The following is a 20107-nucleotide window of genomic DNA, read 5'->3' as shown; positions in this document are numbered from 1 at the left end:
AGAGAACAGAGACAGAAGAGAAAGAAAGCGCATCTTTTATTTATTTTTTTTTTGTTTTGTTTTCAGGATTTTCTCTTCTGACGGACCATGATTCCCAAAAGGATTGAAGAAGTTATTCAAGGGAAAGATGAAATCAATCCACCTTGAAAACTGATTGGTCAGTGTGTAACCAAATCACCTGTGAGACAAAATAAGTCTTTATTTATGACTGCTACATTTCGGGTTATTTAATGCTATATGTGGTCATTTTTGGTAAAAGTTTTTATGCTTCAAATTCTTAATGTCTTCAAATATTTATCATGGCATTTTGCTTGGTTATTTTATATAGGAAAATTATTTCTTGCTTTTAGCTTTGCAAAACATGACTGAATTTCGCAAAAGGAAAGGAAACAAACAATGAACCAATAACATCAATATTTGGTGCATTTTAGGTCAATAAGTTGGTATCTCCAGACAGCCTGATCTAGAAGCACCAGTGTACAAATAAGAAAGTAGTAAAAAAAAAAAAACAGTATAGTTCCTATGACTTTTGGAAATATTTTTTTTTCACGCTCAGAATTGTTAAAGTACTGAACAGACTACCTGCATTGATTTTTGGCTACTGAAAACTGCATCATTTAAAACAAAAAAATTCATCCATACTACACTTGATGACCCCTCATACACATATACCCATGTACATACCTTTTGATGTGGTTTAGTGCACCTGAACCCTGTAAACAACGATGTCATTATTATTAGTTAATAAGTGTTGCTAAATATTATATCTACAAACTCGTATGTGATGATAATGGTTTATACAGCACAAATAAAAAAAACACTTTAAATACTATTGTTGATTGTGGACACTAGCAATCGCCTCACTGAAACTGGAAAGTTACTCTGGGTATCAAAGAGCTGGATATATTCTACATAAATATACTCTCAAATATTTTATATTTAAAGGGAAATCATATATTTTTATAGGTAAAAGGAAATAACTCTTGTACCCTAAGATTATCTCCCTTCCCCAAAAAACATTTGGAATTACGGGTTATCTACCCTTGATTTTACCAGACAAGAAATCAGGAAAATTCAAATGGGGGAACGCTTACTGAAATCGGTTTAGCACAGACAATTAAAACCTTTTGATTTCAAAGCAAATTTTTAAGTTGATAATTGTTAAATAAATCATTTGTTATTGCTGAATCGTTTTCAACCATTTATTTCTTCATATTTGTATCTTACCATTCACACAAACCATTATTGAAAACATGGATAACTTGGGCCATAGAGAGTGATTGCAAAAGGTGTATAGCAATATTTTTTGAATGCAGGGGGTGAGCTAATTCAGTGTTTGCCAACTTTTGAACTTGATGGGAACCTAAATGTATCATTTTAAATTCGGCACACCACTAACATGAATTTAGAAGGAAAAAAAAATCTAAATACATTTACAAATTAAATAACCAGAAAAGTTTTATTCTATTACCATGAAATGCACCCATTAACAAAGTCATAGTATAATTATTTCAATGAAACAAGCTTAAAAATTGAAGTTTACTCTAAGACATTAGTCTATGTAGGGAAAATTGTAACTTACTTGATGAGCGTGTGTGTGTACTTTGTAGGGTTTGGTTAACAAGATAAAAAAAAAATGGCGACTCAGTTGATTTTTTTGCTTGACGATTACGTGTGAGTAATGCAGACTCTCACTGTTTCTTTGGAAAGGAGACTATACCAGGCACATAAAAGGAACCATGGAGGGAATGGAAGATTGAGTTGGAAGAAGGTGTACTATAGAGACGAACATGTGCAACAGACTGTTGAAGTCAATTAGAAAAACCATAAGTGGAAAAGATCACACACATTTTATTGAAACTAACTTTTAAATTAGACTATTACTGAATTGAAGAGTGATATCACTGCCAAAATTAGGACAATGCCAAGAGAGAGATGTGTTTAGTGGCAAGTTTTTGGGTGGCTGAGGGATCACTCTGTATCTCTAAATTGAATTATAAGAGATAGTGCTTTAGGTGTACTTTTGTTGTTTTTTTTTTTTTTTATCGAGGATGATTGACAGGAGATGAACCCCAAATCAGCTAGAATACCACAGACACTTGTTTGGTGAACTTAATCATGTGACACACGAGATATTTGAAAACTGAAATAAACTTCAATTGCTGATCCCCATCTGGCATCAATTGAAATGGGTGGTTCTAGTCTTGGGGAAGTTCCATGTTTTGACAAGCTTTTGGGTTTGACCTTTACTCCTGATCTGAAATGGAACACATACATCAGGTCTGTTGCCAAGGACGCTGGGAAAATGGTGGGATCCTTCTACTGCTCCAGAAAATATCTCACTACTGATGCAATTCTCTATCTGTATAAAAGCCAAGTACGTCCAAGGACGGAGTACTGCTGCCACATCTGGACAGGAGCTGCTAAAAACAGCCTATCCTGTCTTGACAGAGTACAAAATAGACTTCATAGCTTAGAGGGGGATGTCCTTTTCTCTTCCTTGCAGCCTCTCTCCCACAGAAGAGACGTTGCGAGCCTGTCTTTGTTTTATCGTTATTTCCATGGCAAGTGCTTGTCGGATTTCCAATCTCTCGTCCCCCCTCGCCAATCTTTCACGAGAAACATCTGTCTGGCTGAAACTACTGTCAATAATTTTCCCCACTCTTCATCTGTGCCTAAATCCAAATGTAGATTCCATGAGCAGAGCTTCTTTCTGAGAAGTGCACGACTGTGGAATTCTCTTCTCTTTGCCTGTTTCCCACCTGACTACAACTTGGATGTCTTCAAGTCCAACATAAACAAATTTCTGACAAACCGCCCTCTTAAGTAAGACACTCTATCAAATCTCCAATACTAATGATTACTACAATACTATCTCATTGATTACTGTACACGCAATAACCCTTATCCCTGAGTGGCCTCCGGGCCTTGATAAGTGATGACCTCCATGTAAAAAAAAAAAAGAAGAATTTCAGTTAAGTCATATGTTATGTCAGATTATGAGAATTAGGTGAGGCTAAAGCTCTCGTTTTCTTCTAACAAATCTTTAAGGAATTTGACTTCCATTTAATCGAGTCAATAAAATCTAGTTAAAAGTTAAAATCATCATTTTATTATTATTCAAAAAGGATCAAGAATATTTGGCTCTGAAGACATAGACCCAAGAGTGTACGTACAAACCAATGGTATGTATAGCATAATCATGTTGACACACCGATTCTCATTAGGCTACCAAAATTAAGTGATATTGAGTCTGGTCAGTATCATATAAGTGGCAATTTAGGAACACCAGGCGCTGTATGTGGTAAGAAAAAAATCTCCCTACAAAATATGGTCATTAGTATCTCCCCGACCAAAATAAAATTCACAAACGTCTATGACTTTTAACGTAATCACCAAAATAATTTTTCCCTGTAATCTCCCAAAAAAGTAGAATCTTATTTAAGGGGATAATGGTAACTAAAGATCTTAATCTACACATTTGCGAATGTTATTACTATTATTATTATTATTAGTGGTGCCCGGAAAACTCGTCCACGGAAAACTCGTCCGTGGAAAACTTATTCATTTTTGCTAGGTAGGTAAATGCGTCCATTATTGAATAAATATCGATTGAAAACACATTTTATGACCGTATGAGTTTTCCATAGATGAGTTTTCTTAAATTCATTATTAGTATTATTATTATTAGTAGTAGTATTTCTTTATTATGTTTTTTTTTTTATAATAAAACAAATGAATCTTAGATAATAACCAATGAAATTTAATAATTAGAATATGAAATATGAACATTCTTTGACAGGGAGGAGTCAGAGAATAGTTTTACCCCACCCCCATCCCCGAAATTCCCACCCTGAGAATGGTTTTCTAGGAAATTATTTATATAAGGGAAGAAATATTTTGTAAACTATTATCTTTCTACACTGTCATCTTATTGTGCATACAAACCGTTGACTATCTTTCATTATGAAAAAAAAAAGAATCAAATAACATTAAGGACGAACCTTGCAAATCTGCTTTGTTTTAAAAAGAAATATAAATCTTTGTGTCGATTAACTTTCAATCAATTACAAGAAAAACATTTGAGAAAAATATTTACAGAGATTTACTCATGTAATATACGTCCCCACCAACCATCTCAGCGTACATTTTACATTTTGCAAAAATAAATACGGATATTACATGTGTTTTACTGTAATTAAACAAAACTTTTTCAAGCAACAAATCTCTAATTGAATATTGAGAAAGTTTAAAAGAATCGGAATCGGTACTTGCATCAGAATCGGAAATTTAGAACAGAATCGGTAATTTTATCGGAATCGGGGAAAATTTTGGAATAGTCCCATCAATAATAAATATATGTTGAAATGATTGCAATTGACTTATAACCTTTTTCTGTTGTAGAAGACCTTGGTTTTATAAGACTATTGAAGCATATTTGTCCAAATTATATACTTCCTTCTAGAAAGTATATAAAAGGAATATTGTGCATGATATATATATATTAAGGTAAAAAATAAGGGTACGCTTTCATAATTTGACCTGAATTCTCGTGAATTCCTGTCAAACATGGAATGGGAGAGACCAACAATCATCGGTGTTCAAATGTTGAAATGCTAACTCGACTTTTTATTTACTTTATTTATTTTCTGTTATGTTTTTAGTAATTTTTAAGGTGATATTAAAAGGGGTGACTTTTAATTTTCTTATTAATTACTTATTTATCATTTATTATTATTATTATTATTATTTTGTAATTCAATTTCAGGGAGTTTGATTAGCCAATGGGAAAGCGCTATCTAAATGGAAGCAGACGATATTTGAATTGGAACAAAGCGACTAAACCAAAAAAAAAAAAAAAAAAAGCTGCCAAACAAATATATTTTCAAACTCGCCAAACAGAAAAATGACAGGCACGGAAATAAATCTATGCCTGTTAGAAAAAGAAATGAAAACGTAGATGCAGACAATCTCATATTGTCAGGAGAAGAAATTGCTGTCCCCCAAAATGAGGTGCAACAATTGTAAACACAAATGTTTACTTAAAAAAAGATTGTGTGTAAAGGATGGTTTCTCCTGGAGATGTACAATGGACAGTGCAGACAATGGATATCCTTGCACACAGGATCGTTTTTTTTTTTTTTGCGCAATCCAAGTTGGAGATTCCAACAATAGTAAAAATCATTTATTTATTGGCGTTCAAAATGGCAACCTTAAAAAATATTTCCCCATCTCCTCTATCTTTGCTGTTGATGGCCGTTCAACAGTCGCCTAAAGTAAAAGATTCCTAAGCAAATATCCTCATCTCAAGAAAGTTCTTCCGAAAAAAAAACAAAAAAATGTTAAATTTCTGTGCCCCCCCCCCCCCAAAAAAAAAACTTGACTAAACAAAAAGTCTTGAAAATAAAAAAAAACAAAATACGGTTACAAAAAAGAAAAAAACTTGTACTTACACCTAACAATTATACGGTTAAAAAATCTTTTCTTGAAGAAAACAAAAACGAACTTTCTGTTGATAAATATTTTGCAAAAAAAAAAAAAAAAATTAAATACTAAAATAAAATAAATAAACATTTTCATTTTTCAGGGTAGTCTTTTTTTTTTTTGTTATTTTTTATTATTTCCATTTGTATTTCTTTTTTCTGGTTTGTTTGTTTTTTCATTGGCCTGCATCTGTTACGACGCTTGGCTGACACCAATGATTGCCAGTCTCGCCCGATCCATGCTTGACGGGAATTCACGAGAATTCGGGTCAAATTATTTGCAACCGAAATAAGATACAGGAGGAAATTAACACTGCTACTTATTTATCTCTTACCAGTGATGGCTGGTCTGTTGGTACCAGGGTTGGATCAAATACTGACTTTTAACAATTGAAATACAAATACAAATACTTTCGTTAAGGTTACCAGAAATACAAATACAAATACAAATACTTTTATTCCTAACTCTAAAAATACAAATACAAATACAAATACTAACGCTAAAAATACAAATACAAATACTTTTATTCCTCAATCTCAAAATACAAATAAAAATACAATAACTGATTTAAACAATCTGAAAATATGCGAAGAAAAGAAGAAAAAAGAAGAAATATTTCCTTCCAAATTTGACATCTACATTACACTCTATATCATGTCCTCATTGCATTTTATCATCATTAGAGCTCTGAAAGTTTCCGGGCCAAGTTTGGCTCGCTCTGGGGTATAAAAATTACCAGCCTTGCTGAAAACTCTTTCAGATGGTGCCGATGTTGCACAGCACCCTAGAATATTTCTGGCGAAAGGCTTCAAAATCTTGAAGCTCTTGTTTTCCCGCCAGTACCTCAGTGGGTAGACGTCAAAAGCCAGAACACATTCTTCTAAGTAGGAATCGAGTTCTGCCTTTACCGCTGTAGTGTCGCTTATTGATGGACTTACATTTAGCTTCCCAGCTGGTGGCATGTAGGCAAAAAGACGAGGGCGTTTTGCATTCATGTCAGCCTCGTCTTGATTTGTGTTCACAGTCATGAAAAACTTCCTCTCTTGAACTGTGTTCTTCAAAGACAACTGAGTTGACTGCGAAATAATTAGGTCCACAATCTTCGAAATATTTTTATTTTTCATTTTTTCACATGACAGCCATGACAGCTTAAACCTGGGGTCCATGACAGCTGCAGCAATGACATCAGTCCTATCAAGAAACGGATGCAATCTCTTTTTGATAGAAGACTGTAGTGCATTAGCCAAGTTTAAGCAGTAGGTTGGTTTACTTTCCATGAATAGTTTGAGGCTGTGTTCAAGGCCAAATACAACTGGTGCAATGCAAGAAAGTGTCACCATGTTTTCTCCTTCCACTTGCGACATTGCCTCTTGGAATGGGTCCAAAATTTGCACCACTTCTTTTAGCATTGCTATTTCCACTACGTTCAATTCTCGTATGTTCTTGCACGATCCTAGGAGACAAATAGCTGAGTTGACGCCATTGACATCTTTGAGAACTGACTTAAGCATAGTCAGTTGAGAGTTCCATCTAGTAGCATTAGCAGCCTGCAGTGAAATCCCAATATTTTCCAAGAACGGTGCTGCCACAGTAGATCGCCGTATTGCAGCTACAATACTACAGCACTTGTGTATCACAGTTGCAATTGCGCTGCATCTGACACTGGGATCATTGAAGGCATCTCGTATGCAGATTTGTTGTGTGTGTGCAAAGCAACTGGACCGATCCGGTGGAAGAAGGGCAAGGACTTCATTCAGATCAAGTTCTTCTTCCAAAATATCAAGTTCTTCTTCCAAAATATCAATGTTATCTATGTCTCCATTTTCCTTGATACTTTCATTTTTCACGTCATTTCCATATAATCCTGGTAGACATATATCAAATGCTCTCACCATAGACGAAGCATTGTCTGCAACCACTTTCCTCACTTTGCCACGAATTCCAAATTTAGTCACTACATCCTCATATGCTGTAGCAATATTTACAGTTGTGTGTCGCCCCTCAAACTTATCACAAGCAATGACCCGCGACTTCAGCTCCCATGATTAGTTGATGAAGTGTACGGTGACACCAAGAAAAGATACCATTTTCCGATTTGTCCAGAGGTCTAGTGTCAGGTAAATAAGACTGAGGTTTTCAAATTCGTTTATCAATTGCGACTTAATGTCATTTGCTCTCTGCAGGAGTAAACTGCTTCTAAGTGTGGTTCTGCTTGGGAACACGAAGCGTGGTTCTGCTTCATGTAGAAGAGCTCTAAAAGTGTTACTTTCCACAATACTCAAAGGCAGTTGGTCACATGCAATGGAGTTTAAGAGTTTCTTTACCATAGATCGTTGTTTGATGTTCTTAGTGCTAAATTTGTTCTCTTATAGAGGCTTGGTTTTGAAGAACGAAGTCATTTTGTGCTGTGATGAATGTGATGCACAGCTCTCACGCTTATTCTTTTCCTCTGCAGCTTTCATTGTCTCATAATCAGCATACAGATCTTTGTGAACTCTTCTTAAGTGGATAACTGTACTAAAATAATTTTTATTTGTTAAAAACATGTTATTGTACAGAAAATTGTCAAAATTGATCTATAAATGTTCATTTACAAATAAGTAAATGAAACGTTTGATAATAATAGGAATGTTGGGTAAAGATCATTTAGAACACATATTAACATTTTGAAATATAAAAACAATTAAGAGTTGCAGCATGTTAAAATTATACGGTCGATAGATAATTAAGTCCTACTGCATTTGGTATAAGTAATTTATTTTGTTTGTTTTTTGTTTAAAGATTAGGATATTTATTGAGTGGATTTTTAATTATTTTATCATAGTTTTATGATTTGCAAATACGTAAAATTGGGGAGATAAGATTTTTGGTGTAGAACATATTTTTGCCTAATGCATAATTATATCAAAGAGTTTTCTTGTTAATTTATTTGGAAGTGATATTTTCACCTGTGTACTTTTAGGGACAAGCACCAGGATAACATTAAGAAGTTTGTCAAATTAAAATGAAATTATATCTATATTTTAAAGTAGATGAGAACCCTCAGCTATCCCTCCTTAAAATGTAATTCTACTTTTTTTCAAAAGATTACTTGTGAACATCTAGAAAAGGAATATTTTATAATTTAAATTAAGTAATTAGTTTCGCATATAAATTATACATAAAATGATCTTTCATTTTCGGGCCATCATAACTTTTTAGGGTAGTTAACTTTTTTCTATCTCTAAGTCTGACTGGCAAAATTGTAAAACCAAATGAAATTGCCTTAAAAAGTAAAAGGCACAGAATTTATCTCCCATAGCCAAAAATATATACCCCAATTTAGAAGAATTTTCTTTCATCGACTAAGGACAGACTAGATAAAGTTAGGTCATCAGAGCAGGTACTACACTTTAATATAAGCATTGATTGACAACGGGGACAAATTACATAAAAGAGATGTTTATAAATGTTTTTTTACGATTATGATATTAGTAACCATTTGGAGTTACAATCTATTTAGTATTACACATGAAATCTGAAGAAAACACTTACAATGAGTAAACATGCGAGTATAATCGACAGATTTCTAAGATGACAGCATAATTGAAAAGTAGTTGGTTATTATCTTAGACTCCACATCTACTTACCATTTTTACTAGTGCCATTTTTCCATACCACATTTATTGGTACAATTTGTAAATAAGTTTCTATTTGTCAATCATATTCTTAAAAGAATTATGTCAGTCGTCAGAAGACCAAATTTACTCAGGGGATTGGAGGTATCAACTTAAAATATCTCTAAAATATTGATAAATTTAATTTTAGTCATAACTCTAAAACTAGACTTTGTTTCCAAGAACAATCTATGCGTCATTATTAAGGCAAATGTGTCTATTAATCCAAGATAGTTAGAAAATCTATAATTATTGACTTTTAATTAAACTTTTGGGCCTACTCAGGAAAAAGTATATGAATACTTAAAAATATTCATTTTAAATACAACTTTAAATAGCTATAGTTATAAGTTTTCAAATTTCTATAAATTGAAAATAAATTAATTCAATTAATTTCAAAACACTACTTTTAAAAATTTCAAACGAAAAATACAAGAATTAATTATTTCAGAGGAAATATACTCAGTGACCTAATTGGCAGGGACAAGGCGCCAGCACTAAAAAATGTCCCCAAAATGGTTTCATACTCAACTGTGAACTCTTTGAAAGGGTCCATATAGACATTTAGTAAGTAACTGTGAAACCGGATTAAACATTTAGGTGTGAGATTCGCTTAGTGCGAGAGGGTGTAAATCCATGAATGGGAGTGGGAGGTCAAAAGTTTTTTTTTTAAATCTACAAGTTTAGACATCCAAACAACTGTTTAAATTACTTTATTATAACTTTTTCTTTAATAATCCATATTTAATAAATATTTATATAAAATTATCCGAAAAAGGCCAAATTTGAAGCATAAATTTGAAAAAAAAACAAACAAAACTTTTGAAAGCCAAACTGCTTCAAAAAAAGCCAAATTCGCGAAATTTGGCCTTAAAAAAGCCAAGCTGGCAACCCTGAATTGAAGCTACTTGACTCACAGACTTATCGTCACTCAACTAGCAGCAGCGTGTGTGACTGGAAGTGGACAGGGCTGGTAGACTGGTACACGTACGCAACATGTATGTGAACAGGGTTGGATCAAATACTGACTTTTAACAATTGAAATGCAAATACTTTCGTTTAGGTTACCAGAAATACAAATACAAATATAAATACTTTTACTCCTAAGTCTAAAAATACAAATACAAATACATTTATTCCTAAATCTAAAAATACAAATACAAATACAATTACATTAAAATTGTATTTAAATACAATTGAAATACAAATACAATTGTATTTGATCCAACCCTAGTTGGTACAGCAAACTTATCTTTTTTAAGTATAACATGTCATTGGATGAAAACTTGGAACAAAAAATGTGCAGTTTTAAGAATTACTCCATTGAAATCGTCACACACTGCAAGTGAAGCTATCAAAAACACATTAGAAAAATTTGATATTTCTTGTAAAATCCGTGTTCTTATATGAGATAATGCAGCTAATATGGCAGCAGCAACTGTGCCAACGAATTATGCAGCTTTACCATGTTTTCTACACACGTTACAGTTGACGCTTAATGTCATTTTTAGACAGAGATTTGTGAAGGTCATGATATCTATTTGTAAACAAATAGTTGGGTACTTCAATCATTCATCTGCAGCTTTTGCAAAGTAGCAGGAATGCCAGAAAAAATTTAATTTGCCCAACCATAGATTTATTCAGGGTGTCGATACGTGATGTAACAGTCAATATGCTATACTATCACGAGTATTTGAACAAAAGAATGCTCTTATTTCATATTGCAGTGAACATGTAAAATCATGAATTTAGGTAAAAATGGCACCGGAAAAAATGGCATGGGGAAAAATAGCACCAGTAAAAATGGCAAAAGTGAGTAACTAGGTAAAAATAGCACTTTGAGGCATTCCGACATATTTTTCAAGATATTTCGGTAAAGGTGCAGCACCTTTTCACCCTCAAAAACTTTAAAATAACCACTATTACAGGTTTTCGGGGGTGCTGAAAATGAAAATAATGTTTAAAATTCCAGGAAACAAATAGTTTCCAAGACGTGATGAAATTATAGTTTCAAAGAGTGGAGGATAACTTTTCTATATTAATTTAACGTAAATGAGCACCCACTTTACGACCACTTTTTGTTTGAGGAGGGGGAGTCAATGTAAAATGAACACAATTTAATGTAAAATAGGTAATTGTGGCCTGGTAGACCAACACAAAGTCTACCTTAAAAATCTTGCTTTTTAGAGGGTTTCAGGTGTGCTGAAAACGAACATCACATTTAAAATTGGGGCCAGCTACTAGTTTTCATGATACTGAAAAGATACTTTTCCACAGATTTAATGAAATTAAAAATACATGCGCGCTTGCGCGTACTACAATGGCCACCATTTATAACATAAAATATCATATTTAAATTTTCCACAAATAAGCAGTTTTCCAGATATTAAGCAATGTAATTCTTTATGTTATGAGTGGTGGCCATTGTTGTATGCACAAGCGCGCATATTTTTACCAACCCCCATCCTAACTAAAAAGGAGGCCATAGTGGGTACTCATTATACGTTAAATTAATATAGAAAAGTGATCCCCCACTTTTTGAAACTATAATTTCTTCACATCTTAGAAACTACTTATTTCTTGGAATTTAAAACATTATTTTCGTTTTCAGTAGCCTTGAAAACGTATGATAGCCATCATCTTAAAGGATTTTTTTAGGGTAGATGCTGCACCTTTATCGAAATGTCTTGAGGAATATGGCGCGATGCCCACTTTGAGAAAGGAGATTAGGATCGTTCTGAAATATGAACCATTACAGAAGTACAGGTTAAACTTCCATTCCTCTAGGTTAAAATAAGGCGACCCCCCCCAACAAAAAATATTTTTTGTAGCCATTTACACCAGTAGGAGTGGAGATTAGGCTTTCTTTTTTAAGAGCTAATCAAAGTCAATAATGCTTTCGGCTTATTTGAACGATCATTTTAGTGAGCCAGTGTGAAAAGTATTTGTGGAGTTAGAAACACAAGAAAGTCTATTATCTAACACAAGTCAAGAAAACCCGCAGCAAAATCCGATTATGGAGTGAACCTACTTCGTCTTGAATCTTGAACTTCTGGTTTGAATAGGATAAATTATTTTTTTCAACTACTTTAGTAAAATAGAGTTACCTCACTTAAAACAATAAGTTAAGATTCCGAATAAAAATCCAGTTTTACCCCAAAATCAAAAACTGCTTGTAAAACCTGTTGCAAAAAGCAAAACACTGTGATCCGAAACGGAAAATGCAACGAGATACCATTTTCTAGAATAATGAGGCTACTTACGTTTTCTATGTTTGAATTTGGTGCCTGTTTTATTTTTTCAACGAATTCCCCAATAACACTTTCCACATACATGGTATGTGGTCTAGCTGATAATAAGATGGACTAATTTGTACTATCAGCAAGCAAAAAAGCATTTTTATATTCTTAAACATATAATAATTTCATTTAAACAATGTTTAAACATAATAATTCAAGGTTATTCGTTAAAGGACGGGTCATCAATTTGTTAAAATCAGCATTAGGAATCGGAGGAGAACCGAAAAAGTCAATACCTGCTTGTAATATATTAATCGGGTTATTTACGGCAGATTCTATTGAAAGAATAAGGTTTTTTATTGTCAACAAAGTGTTGCAAACAGATGGCTGATTTTCTACAGATGTATAAAATATGCACATCCAGAGGCCTTTCAAAAGTTTTCCCAGTATCCCCCAAAATTTGCAGTTCTATGATGGGTATATCTTCATTGAAAACCCTTTGAAGTTTTAACTTTAAAGGAGTAGTTTTTACAATCTGTGTAAGATATTTCATAAATTTATCATGGTGGCAATAATAAATTGCACCTAAATTGAACATTATATGTATTCTGTTTCCTCGTAATCGAGGAATCAATGATTCCTTAAAACCTTCCTTAATAAGAAAGGATTTAAAACCATTAACTTCACCATATTTATCACTATAACGAATAGTATTAAGAGCCAACATAACACTATACGTTAAACATTCATTTCCTGGGAAAATTTGCCTTTCATAGGAATTTTCCTGGGGAAAAAATACTTTCCTTACTGAACGGCAAACTGCTTTGAGAGGGTGGATATTGTAATTTAATTCAACAATATCTTTCCTCCACTCTCTCTGAAGCTGAAACAATGTTACTCAATTGATCAGGGCACGATCTGTCAAGCAACTGTTAATTTTGGAAATATTGATTTCTAAACAGTCATCAGCTAGTATTCACATTTGAATAAGCATTAGCTAGACTTTTAAGACTGCTACAAATATGATTTTTGTAATCCACAGAAGTTCCACCTGCCAGTTGCTGCAATGACACAACATGTACAGATTTTTTTATGTTGTTAATAAAACTGCATTCACATGCACACCATTCTGGGTTATTGCATCAAACATTAATGTTGATGTACCAGTTGTTAGAATAGCTTCAGCTGTTTTATAGTCTGACAAAAAAACCTAGCTCTCCTCCAACCAGTAAGTAGTCGTTAGACTGAGTAAATTATCTGCATTAATGTTTAATGTGATGAACACATCTTTCATCAATTGATGAACACGGGATGCAGGAATATTATTCAATAAACAGTTATAATAACTTGTTTTACCAAAGGGGAACTCCTGACTCTTTTGTCTCTCAATTTTTTGTCTGTTAAAATTTTAATCACGTGATACGGTGCAGCGTCAATAAAATAAACCATTCATTCAAATGCCGGTTATTATGGATATAGCTGAATACAATATTAAAAGTCACTTTATTGGTACTTATGCACTTATGTTACCGGACTGGCGGGTGTATTGTAACTATTCTGTACTTTGAACTAACAATTTAATAAACAAAAAAGATATTGTAAAACTTAGAGCATGGTAACATAAGTGCATGTGGAGACAACAATACGGTTGCACAGAGATCAACACCTTCAACATTTTATTGCAAATTGCAGAATTTTATAATGTAAATTAACTAAATACGTGTTCCTTTTTGTTGTTTGTTTCTGTTGATAAATTGTTCGTTGGAAAATATTTTTTAATGCTGGTTCTTTGAATTGAGTGCATTCGAATTTAAAATGTTTTCTGTTGAAAAAATTTAACTCACTTCTTGTTTCTTTTGGTTTGTCTTATTTAAATTGGATTGATATATTGCAAAGAAGTAAACAAACGAACAAAAGTGTAAAAAAAAAATACAATAAATAAATGGGTATTTGTACAGTTTAGTCAAAACATTAAAAAATGAAAATATCGAAAAAAAGGTTATATTGCACGTATCCGTTATGGAACGAAGTTCTCCGAAAAAAAAATTCACTTAATTTCATCAAGTAGTTTTTTTTTACAGCGAAAAAACAGTTTGTTATGATACCAAGCAAAAGGTTTGATTTTTAGGAAGAAAAGCTAGAATTAAAGATGGGGAGGGAATATCGGCGTTTTACATGGAGTTATCTCCCCGTTGTGTTTATAAAATTCAAACAAAATTAAAAAAAACAAAAACAAGATGTCTGCCTTCAATGCACACTCATAAAAACGTGTTTTTCCACTGTAAAATAAAACCTACTCGATCAAATTAAATGAATTTTAACTAAACTAAACTGTACAAGTGCCAATAAATGTTACCATGACTAATAAAAGTTTATTTTCTACCTACATGCTCATTATTTTTTACTTATTTTTTTAATTACAGAACACTTTAAATTTAAATCAATTTATTCAAACGATCCTTTGGAAAAGAAATGTGTAAAATAAAGTGGTGCTTATGCACTTATGTTACCGTGTTATTTTTAAAATAGTATTTTCAAGTTAAATTCAAGTTTTACAATATCTTATTGTTTATTAAATTGTTAGATGAAAGTACAGAATAGTTACAATACACCCGCTAGTTCGGTTGACATAAGTGCACGCAACTGAAAATAAAATGATTTTTCATAATTACAAATTTAAATCATGAATTTATTCAAATGGTCCTTTATCTCACTAAGTCAATACCCACCTCCCCAAAATATATATAATAAAATGATTATATATATATCTGATTGTTGAGCTGGATTAAATCCGACAATATGAAATAAAATGGAGTTGAAAGGACCTGAACACTCAACGTTTCGCCCGATTTATGCAGGCTTTTTCAAGAGGAATGGTCATAAATCGGGCGAAACGTTGAGTATTCAGGTCCTTTCACCTCCATTTTATTTCATATATATATATATATACTAGCAAAAGTACCAGTCGTTGACTGTGTTCAAAAACAGCCTACAGAAAATGGATTCTGATTTATGAAAGTATGATAAGTTATGAAAAGGAAGGGTTGTAAAGAGATAGCTTCGAATTTGGGGGTATCAAAACCAAAGCAAAATATGATAAAAGTAAAAATAAAATAGATAAACCCCATAATTTATTATACCATACCTGTTCACACTGAAACACTTATCACAATATTCTGTGGATCTATATTAAAAAATCTTGTTAAACTTTGTGACATATTTCCATTCTATGGAGGTCAGGTGTGAACGAACACCTCATAATTTTATTATACCATATTTCTTCAAACTGAAACATAATTATCAAAGCATACTTACGCAGATAGATATGAAAAGTCTTTATTAAAGTTTGTGCCTATTTCCATTCTATGGAGGCCAGGCGCGAACGCAGAACCCACAATTTTATTATACCATCCCTATTTAAGTTAAAATATACTTATCAAAGTATTATTATGTACATCTATATCAAAAACACTTGTAAACGTTTTTTTTTAATTTTTTAATTCTTTATTTCCAGACTTTGTGGACCAGGCGCGTACGCAGACCCCACAATTTTAATTAATCATCATTATGCCAGATCAAGCATACCCATTCCTGTGTCTCGATACATCTTCTATCATTATATGTAATCAGTTTTCTATAATAGTCAACCATATAGGAGTCTATTCGTGACCAGACACACACACAGACGTTCAGCTTTATATTATAGATATATAAAAGATTCAAGTTTTACAATATCTTTTTTGTTTATGAATTTGTTAGTTCAAAGTACAGAATAGTTACAATACACCCGCCAGCCTGGTAACATAAGTGCATAACTTATGCACTGCATTGCACTGCATAAGTACCAATAAAGTGATTTTTAATATCGTATTCTGCTAAATCCATAACAATCGGTACTTGAATGAATGGTTTATTTTATTGACGCTACACCGTAATCACGTGATTAAAATTTTAGCAGACGAAAAATTGGGAGACAAAAGAGTCTGAGTTCCCCTTTGGTAAAACAAGTAGATTTTTAATAACGAACTAGACAGACGATAAAATTAATTTTGACCTGTTCTGTTGATACATGTATCTACAAATGCTGCTCCTTACAGGCTTCCGTATTTTTTTAAAAGCGCAAATTTTGATATTGTCAGAAATTTATCTTGCTTCCAGATAAATTTGACGCTAAAGTAACTAACCTGAAAAAAAATGACAGCATGAAATAAAATGGGGGGGGTAAAGAATAAAATATAAAGGTCTTGTTTCGAAATGAAGAAGAGATTTTATTCACAATAAAATTAGTTGCAAATTTTTCCCTTTGCAGGCTTAAAAAACGCCAAGGTAACATATAATGAAAAAAATAACACTGGTTCTCATAATGAAGATGTCGTATCCATGAACGAATATAATAATAAGATTCAAAATAGTAGTTTCTAATCACACTCTCATATGTAGTAAATTTTAGGAGCGTACTCACAAATTGAAAGCCAATCAGGCACGTGTCTTTTTCTTTTTCTTTTCGTTTAAAGTCCTTTTAGAATTTTCTCTCCTTCCATATTTGCGTGCAAACTGTAGACACACGGATGGATTTCAGAAGCATGCCACATCGCATGTCCGGGGTATTCTTGCCGGGTTTTCTTCTTTGTAGGAGGTTCCAAAATTCCTTGTCATGTAAAATAAGGTCTTTTTTAAAATAATTACACTCCTTCAAAAATATGTGCAAAACCGTAGCCACGTAGATATTTTTCAGAAGCATGCCTTGTCGCATACCCAGGATATTCTTGCCGGGTTTTCTTCTTTGAAGGAGGCTCGTCAAAATTCCATTTTCAGCGCCGGGCAATGAAACAAACGTCCAATATCCTCGTCGCCGGAATTTCAAAAGAGGGCGAATCTTGCGCTGGGCTCGTGACATCATCATGGAGCTAGCATTTCCCTTTTCTCCAAATTAAAGGGAGTTTCGTACAAACCCAAAATGTACGAAATTAAGAATCAAAAAAGATACGAAATACAAAAAATCGAATACTATTCAATAAAAAAAATGATAAATGTAAACGGGGGGGGGGGCATTGCACCATTATTGGTACAAAAAAAAATTCCAACAATATCAACCTCTGTTATTTTAAATAATCCAATCCAAACGAATTTTTTTTAGTCGATTTTTCTTTTGCAATTTTTATTATCTCAATTATCTTATCTTATTATATTATGTGAATATATTTTTATAATATTGGAAACCTATTATATAAAAAATCTGTTTAAACTTCATATCGCATAATGTTTGAATTTAATATCATTTAAAGCTTTTTAAAAATAATTATTTCTTAGAATTCTGTTTTTTGTTGTAATTCAAATAATTATATTACAGAGAAAAAAAAAAAAATCAAGAAAAATTATTTATTCATTTTTTTTTAACATAATAACATTGATTTTATGTCCATTTTTTTTTTTTTTACAACTTTAAGGTAAGTGAAAAAAATGACGGGATTTTATATATATATAAATATAACTATTTTTTAATTATTTTATCTTTCCAGCTTTAAAAAATCTTGACATTTTTATCGACCATTTATTTTTTTAGTTTTCGTAACATGAAATATGGGGGGGGGGTGTAGAACACCTAAAAAAAAATTTCCTCTAATATATTTAACGAAACCTACTTTTAATAAGTAAGTTTATTTAAAAATTGATAGATACCGTAAATTTCAGGAAAATATGGCTATTATTTGATTTTGGCTAGATTTTTAAAACATGGGTGTGTAAACGGCTTAAATAACGTTACTACATAGGAAAGTTGTTTTTAGAGCGTCGATAATGTAAACACGATTTTTGTCTCGCATTTTCATTATTTTTGTATGCTGTAAAAAATTAAAAAAAAAATATTAGCAGTTTATTTGAAGCCTCTTCTTTTAAATGGTAAAAAAGTTAGGATTATAATATTAAATTAAATTGCAGTTACATCGTGTTACATACAGGGGGGGGGGGATTAAACCGTGGCGCGCGTTGGAGGTACCTAAAGTGCTAGGATCAGCGTTTTGCTTTTTACAACAAGCCGCATGCCCAAAAATGTGTTCTTCTATACTTAATGCATAGATATTTAAAATGTGTATTTCTCACAATATTTTAACTCGAAATATTCCTCATAGAATAATATTTAACAACAACAAAAAAAGAACATTTTTAATGGCTACACAATGTTTTCTCGCAATAAAGTCACATCGCAATTTGTCCAACTTTTATGCTTTATTCTTTGTTTTCAATATTTCAATAACAATTTAATTGTCAGTCTATATCTTATTTTTTTTTTCTCTATTACACAAGCAAAAAGTCAACATCTTACCAAGTTACGGTTCACACTGCCGATGGTGTTGGTGGACCCACAAATTAACCGTAAACAACACATACACACCCATTGAAACTATCCACCCAAACAGTATACAATAAGGAGATACTTGCCTCCTCACAAGGTCAGTTTTTAATGTGATAAAAATCCAATTCTACCCCCCTCCTCCAGAAAAAGGAAGAAAAATAAAAATTGTTTCAGTCTAGGATTTCTGGGTTTGTTTTACTGTACACAGATTCGAAAAAGTTGTCACAAAACAAATATATAACAAATAAATGTTATCAAAGGCAAGATAATTTACTTTTCTACCTAACTGGATATGTTTTTAGTGTTTATATTTAATGTAACATGTTTATTCAGCTCGAAAAACATACAGTGTTTACCGATGTATTGGAAAATTTAAAATGGCATCCGATTCTCTATTTAAGGCGTAAGTTTGGGAAAATGAGTTATAAATAAAAAATAAACAGACAAAATACTGTTAGAAACTCGCTCAATATATGTTACTGTGACAGGTTGAGGTTGATATATATTCGGCGGGTTTTTAACAGTATTTTGACTGTTTTTTTTTTTTATTTATAACTCTTTTTTCCCAAACTTACCATCTCCGAGAGAGAATCGGCCGCCATTTTGAATTTTCCAATACATCGGTAAGCACTGTATGTTTTTCGAGCTGAATAAACATGTTACATTAAATATAAACACTAAAAATATATCCAGTTGGGTAGAAAAGTAACTTATCTTGCCTTTGATAACATTTATTTGTTCTATATTTCTTTTGTGACAACTTTTTCGAATCTATGCGTACAGTAAAACAAACCCATCTTTTTTTGCTTTGTTTTGTTTTGTTTTACAGAACAAAATGTTTTCATATTTTTTTTTTTTTTTTTTCGCTTAAAAACTATTAAATAAAATTTCATACCATCTTTCTTCTTGGCGCTCTTTTTCTTTTTCGGTGGCATAGTGAATGCTGTATTTTATTTATTTAATTATTTATTCTTTACAAGTTTTTAGCTTTCTTTTTAAATCATGCTAATAGCATGAATTTAAAACTTGCAAAAAAACAAAAAACAAACAGAAACAAAACGTTTTCCTGTTACCAAGGACGCGATTGTAATTCCGCATTAAATTTCTAAAGAAAAAAAAGGGAAAATAATTTATTTAGTTTTAGACACTCTTTAACTCATTTAAATTACTGTTTACTTAATTTGTTAGGATATATCATTTCTACTGATTTAATGCAAAAAAAAAAAAAAAAAAAAATGTTTAATATTTTTCAAAACTTTCAATATGTCGTCAAGATAAAATTAAAATAAGTTTTTTGTAGTTATCTCCCTTTACAAAAATATAGGATTTAAAAAGTGAAATTTAATGACTGATTAATTGGATCAATTTAAGAATAA

General features: G+C 32.1%; 1 protein-coding gene across 1 annotated transcript in view; it reads right to left on the bottom strand.

Moving 5' to 3' along the window:
* Nucleotides 1-19808, bottom strand: part of LOC145277705 (dynein regulatory complex protein 12-like) — a 47087-nt gene extending 27279 nt beyond the window's left edge. The window contains exon 1 of the mRNA XM_080129403.1: nt 19627-19808. Within this exon, the coding sequence (XP_079985529.1) occupies nt 19627-19666 (40 nt within the window). The 5' untranslated portion in view covers nt 19667-19808. The remainder of the gene's footprint in view (nt 1-19626) is intronic.
* Between the last annotated feature and the right edge of the window lie 299 nt (nt 19809-20107).

Source organism: Euprymna scolopes, chromosome 6 (assembly GCF_053919585.1).
Source record: "Euprymna scolopes isolate OS-2025 chromosome 6, ASM5391958v1, whole genome shotgun sequence".
In the NCBI taxonomy this organism is placed as follows: domain Eukaryota; kingdom Metazoa; phylum Mollusca; class Cephalopoda; order Sepiida; family Sepiolidae; genus Euprymna; species Euprymna scolopes.
Note: the sequence above shows the minus strand (reverse complement) of the source record. Positions and strands in the feature narration are given on the sequence as shown.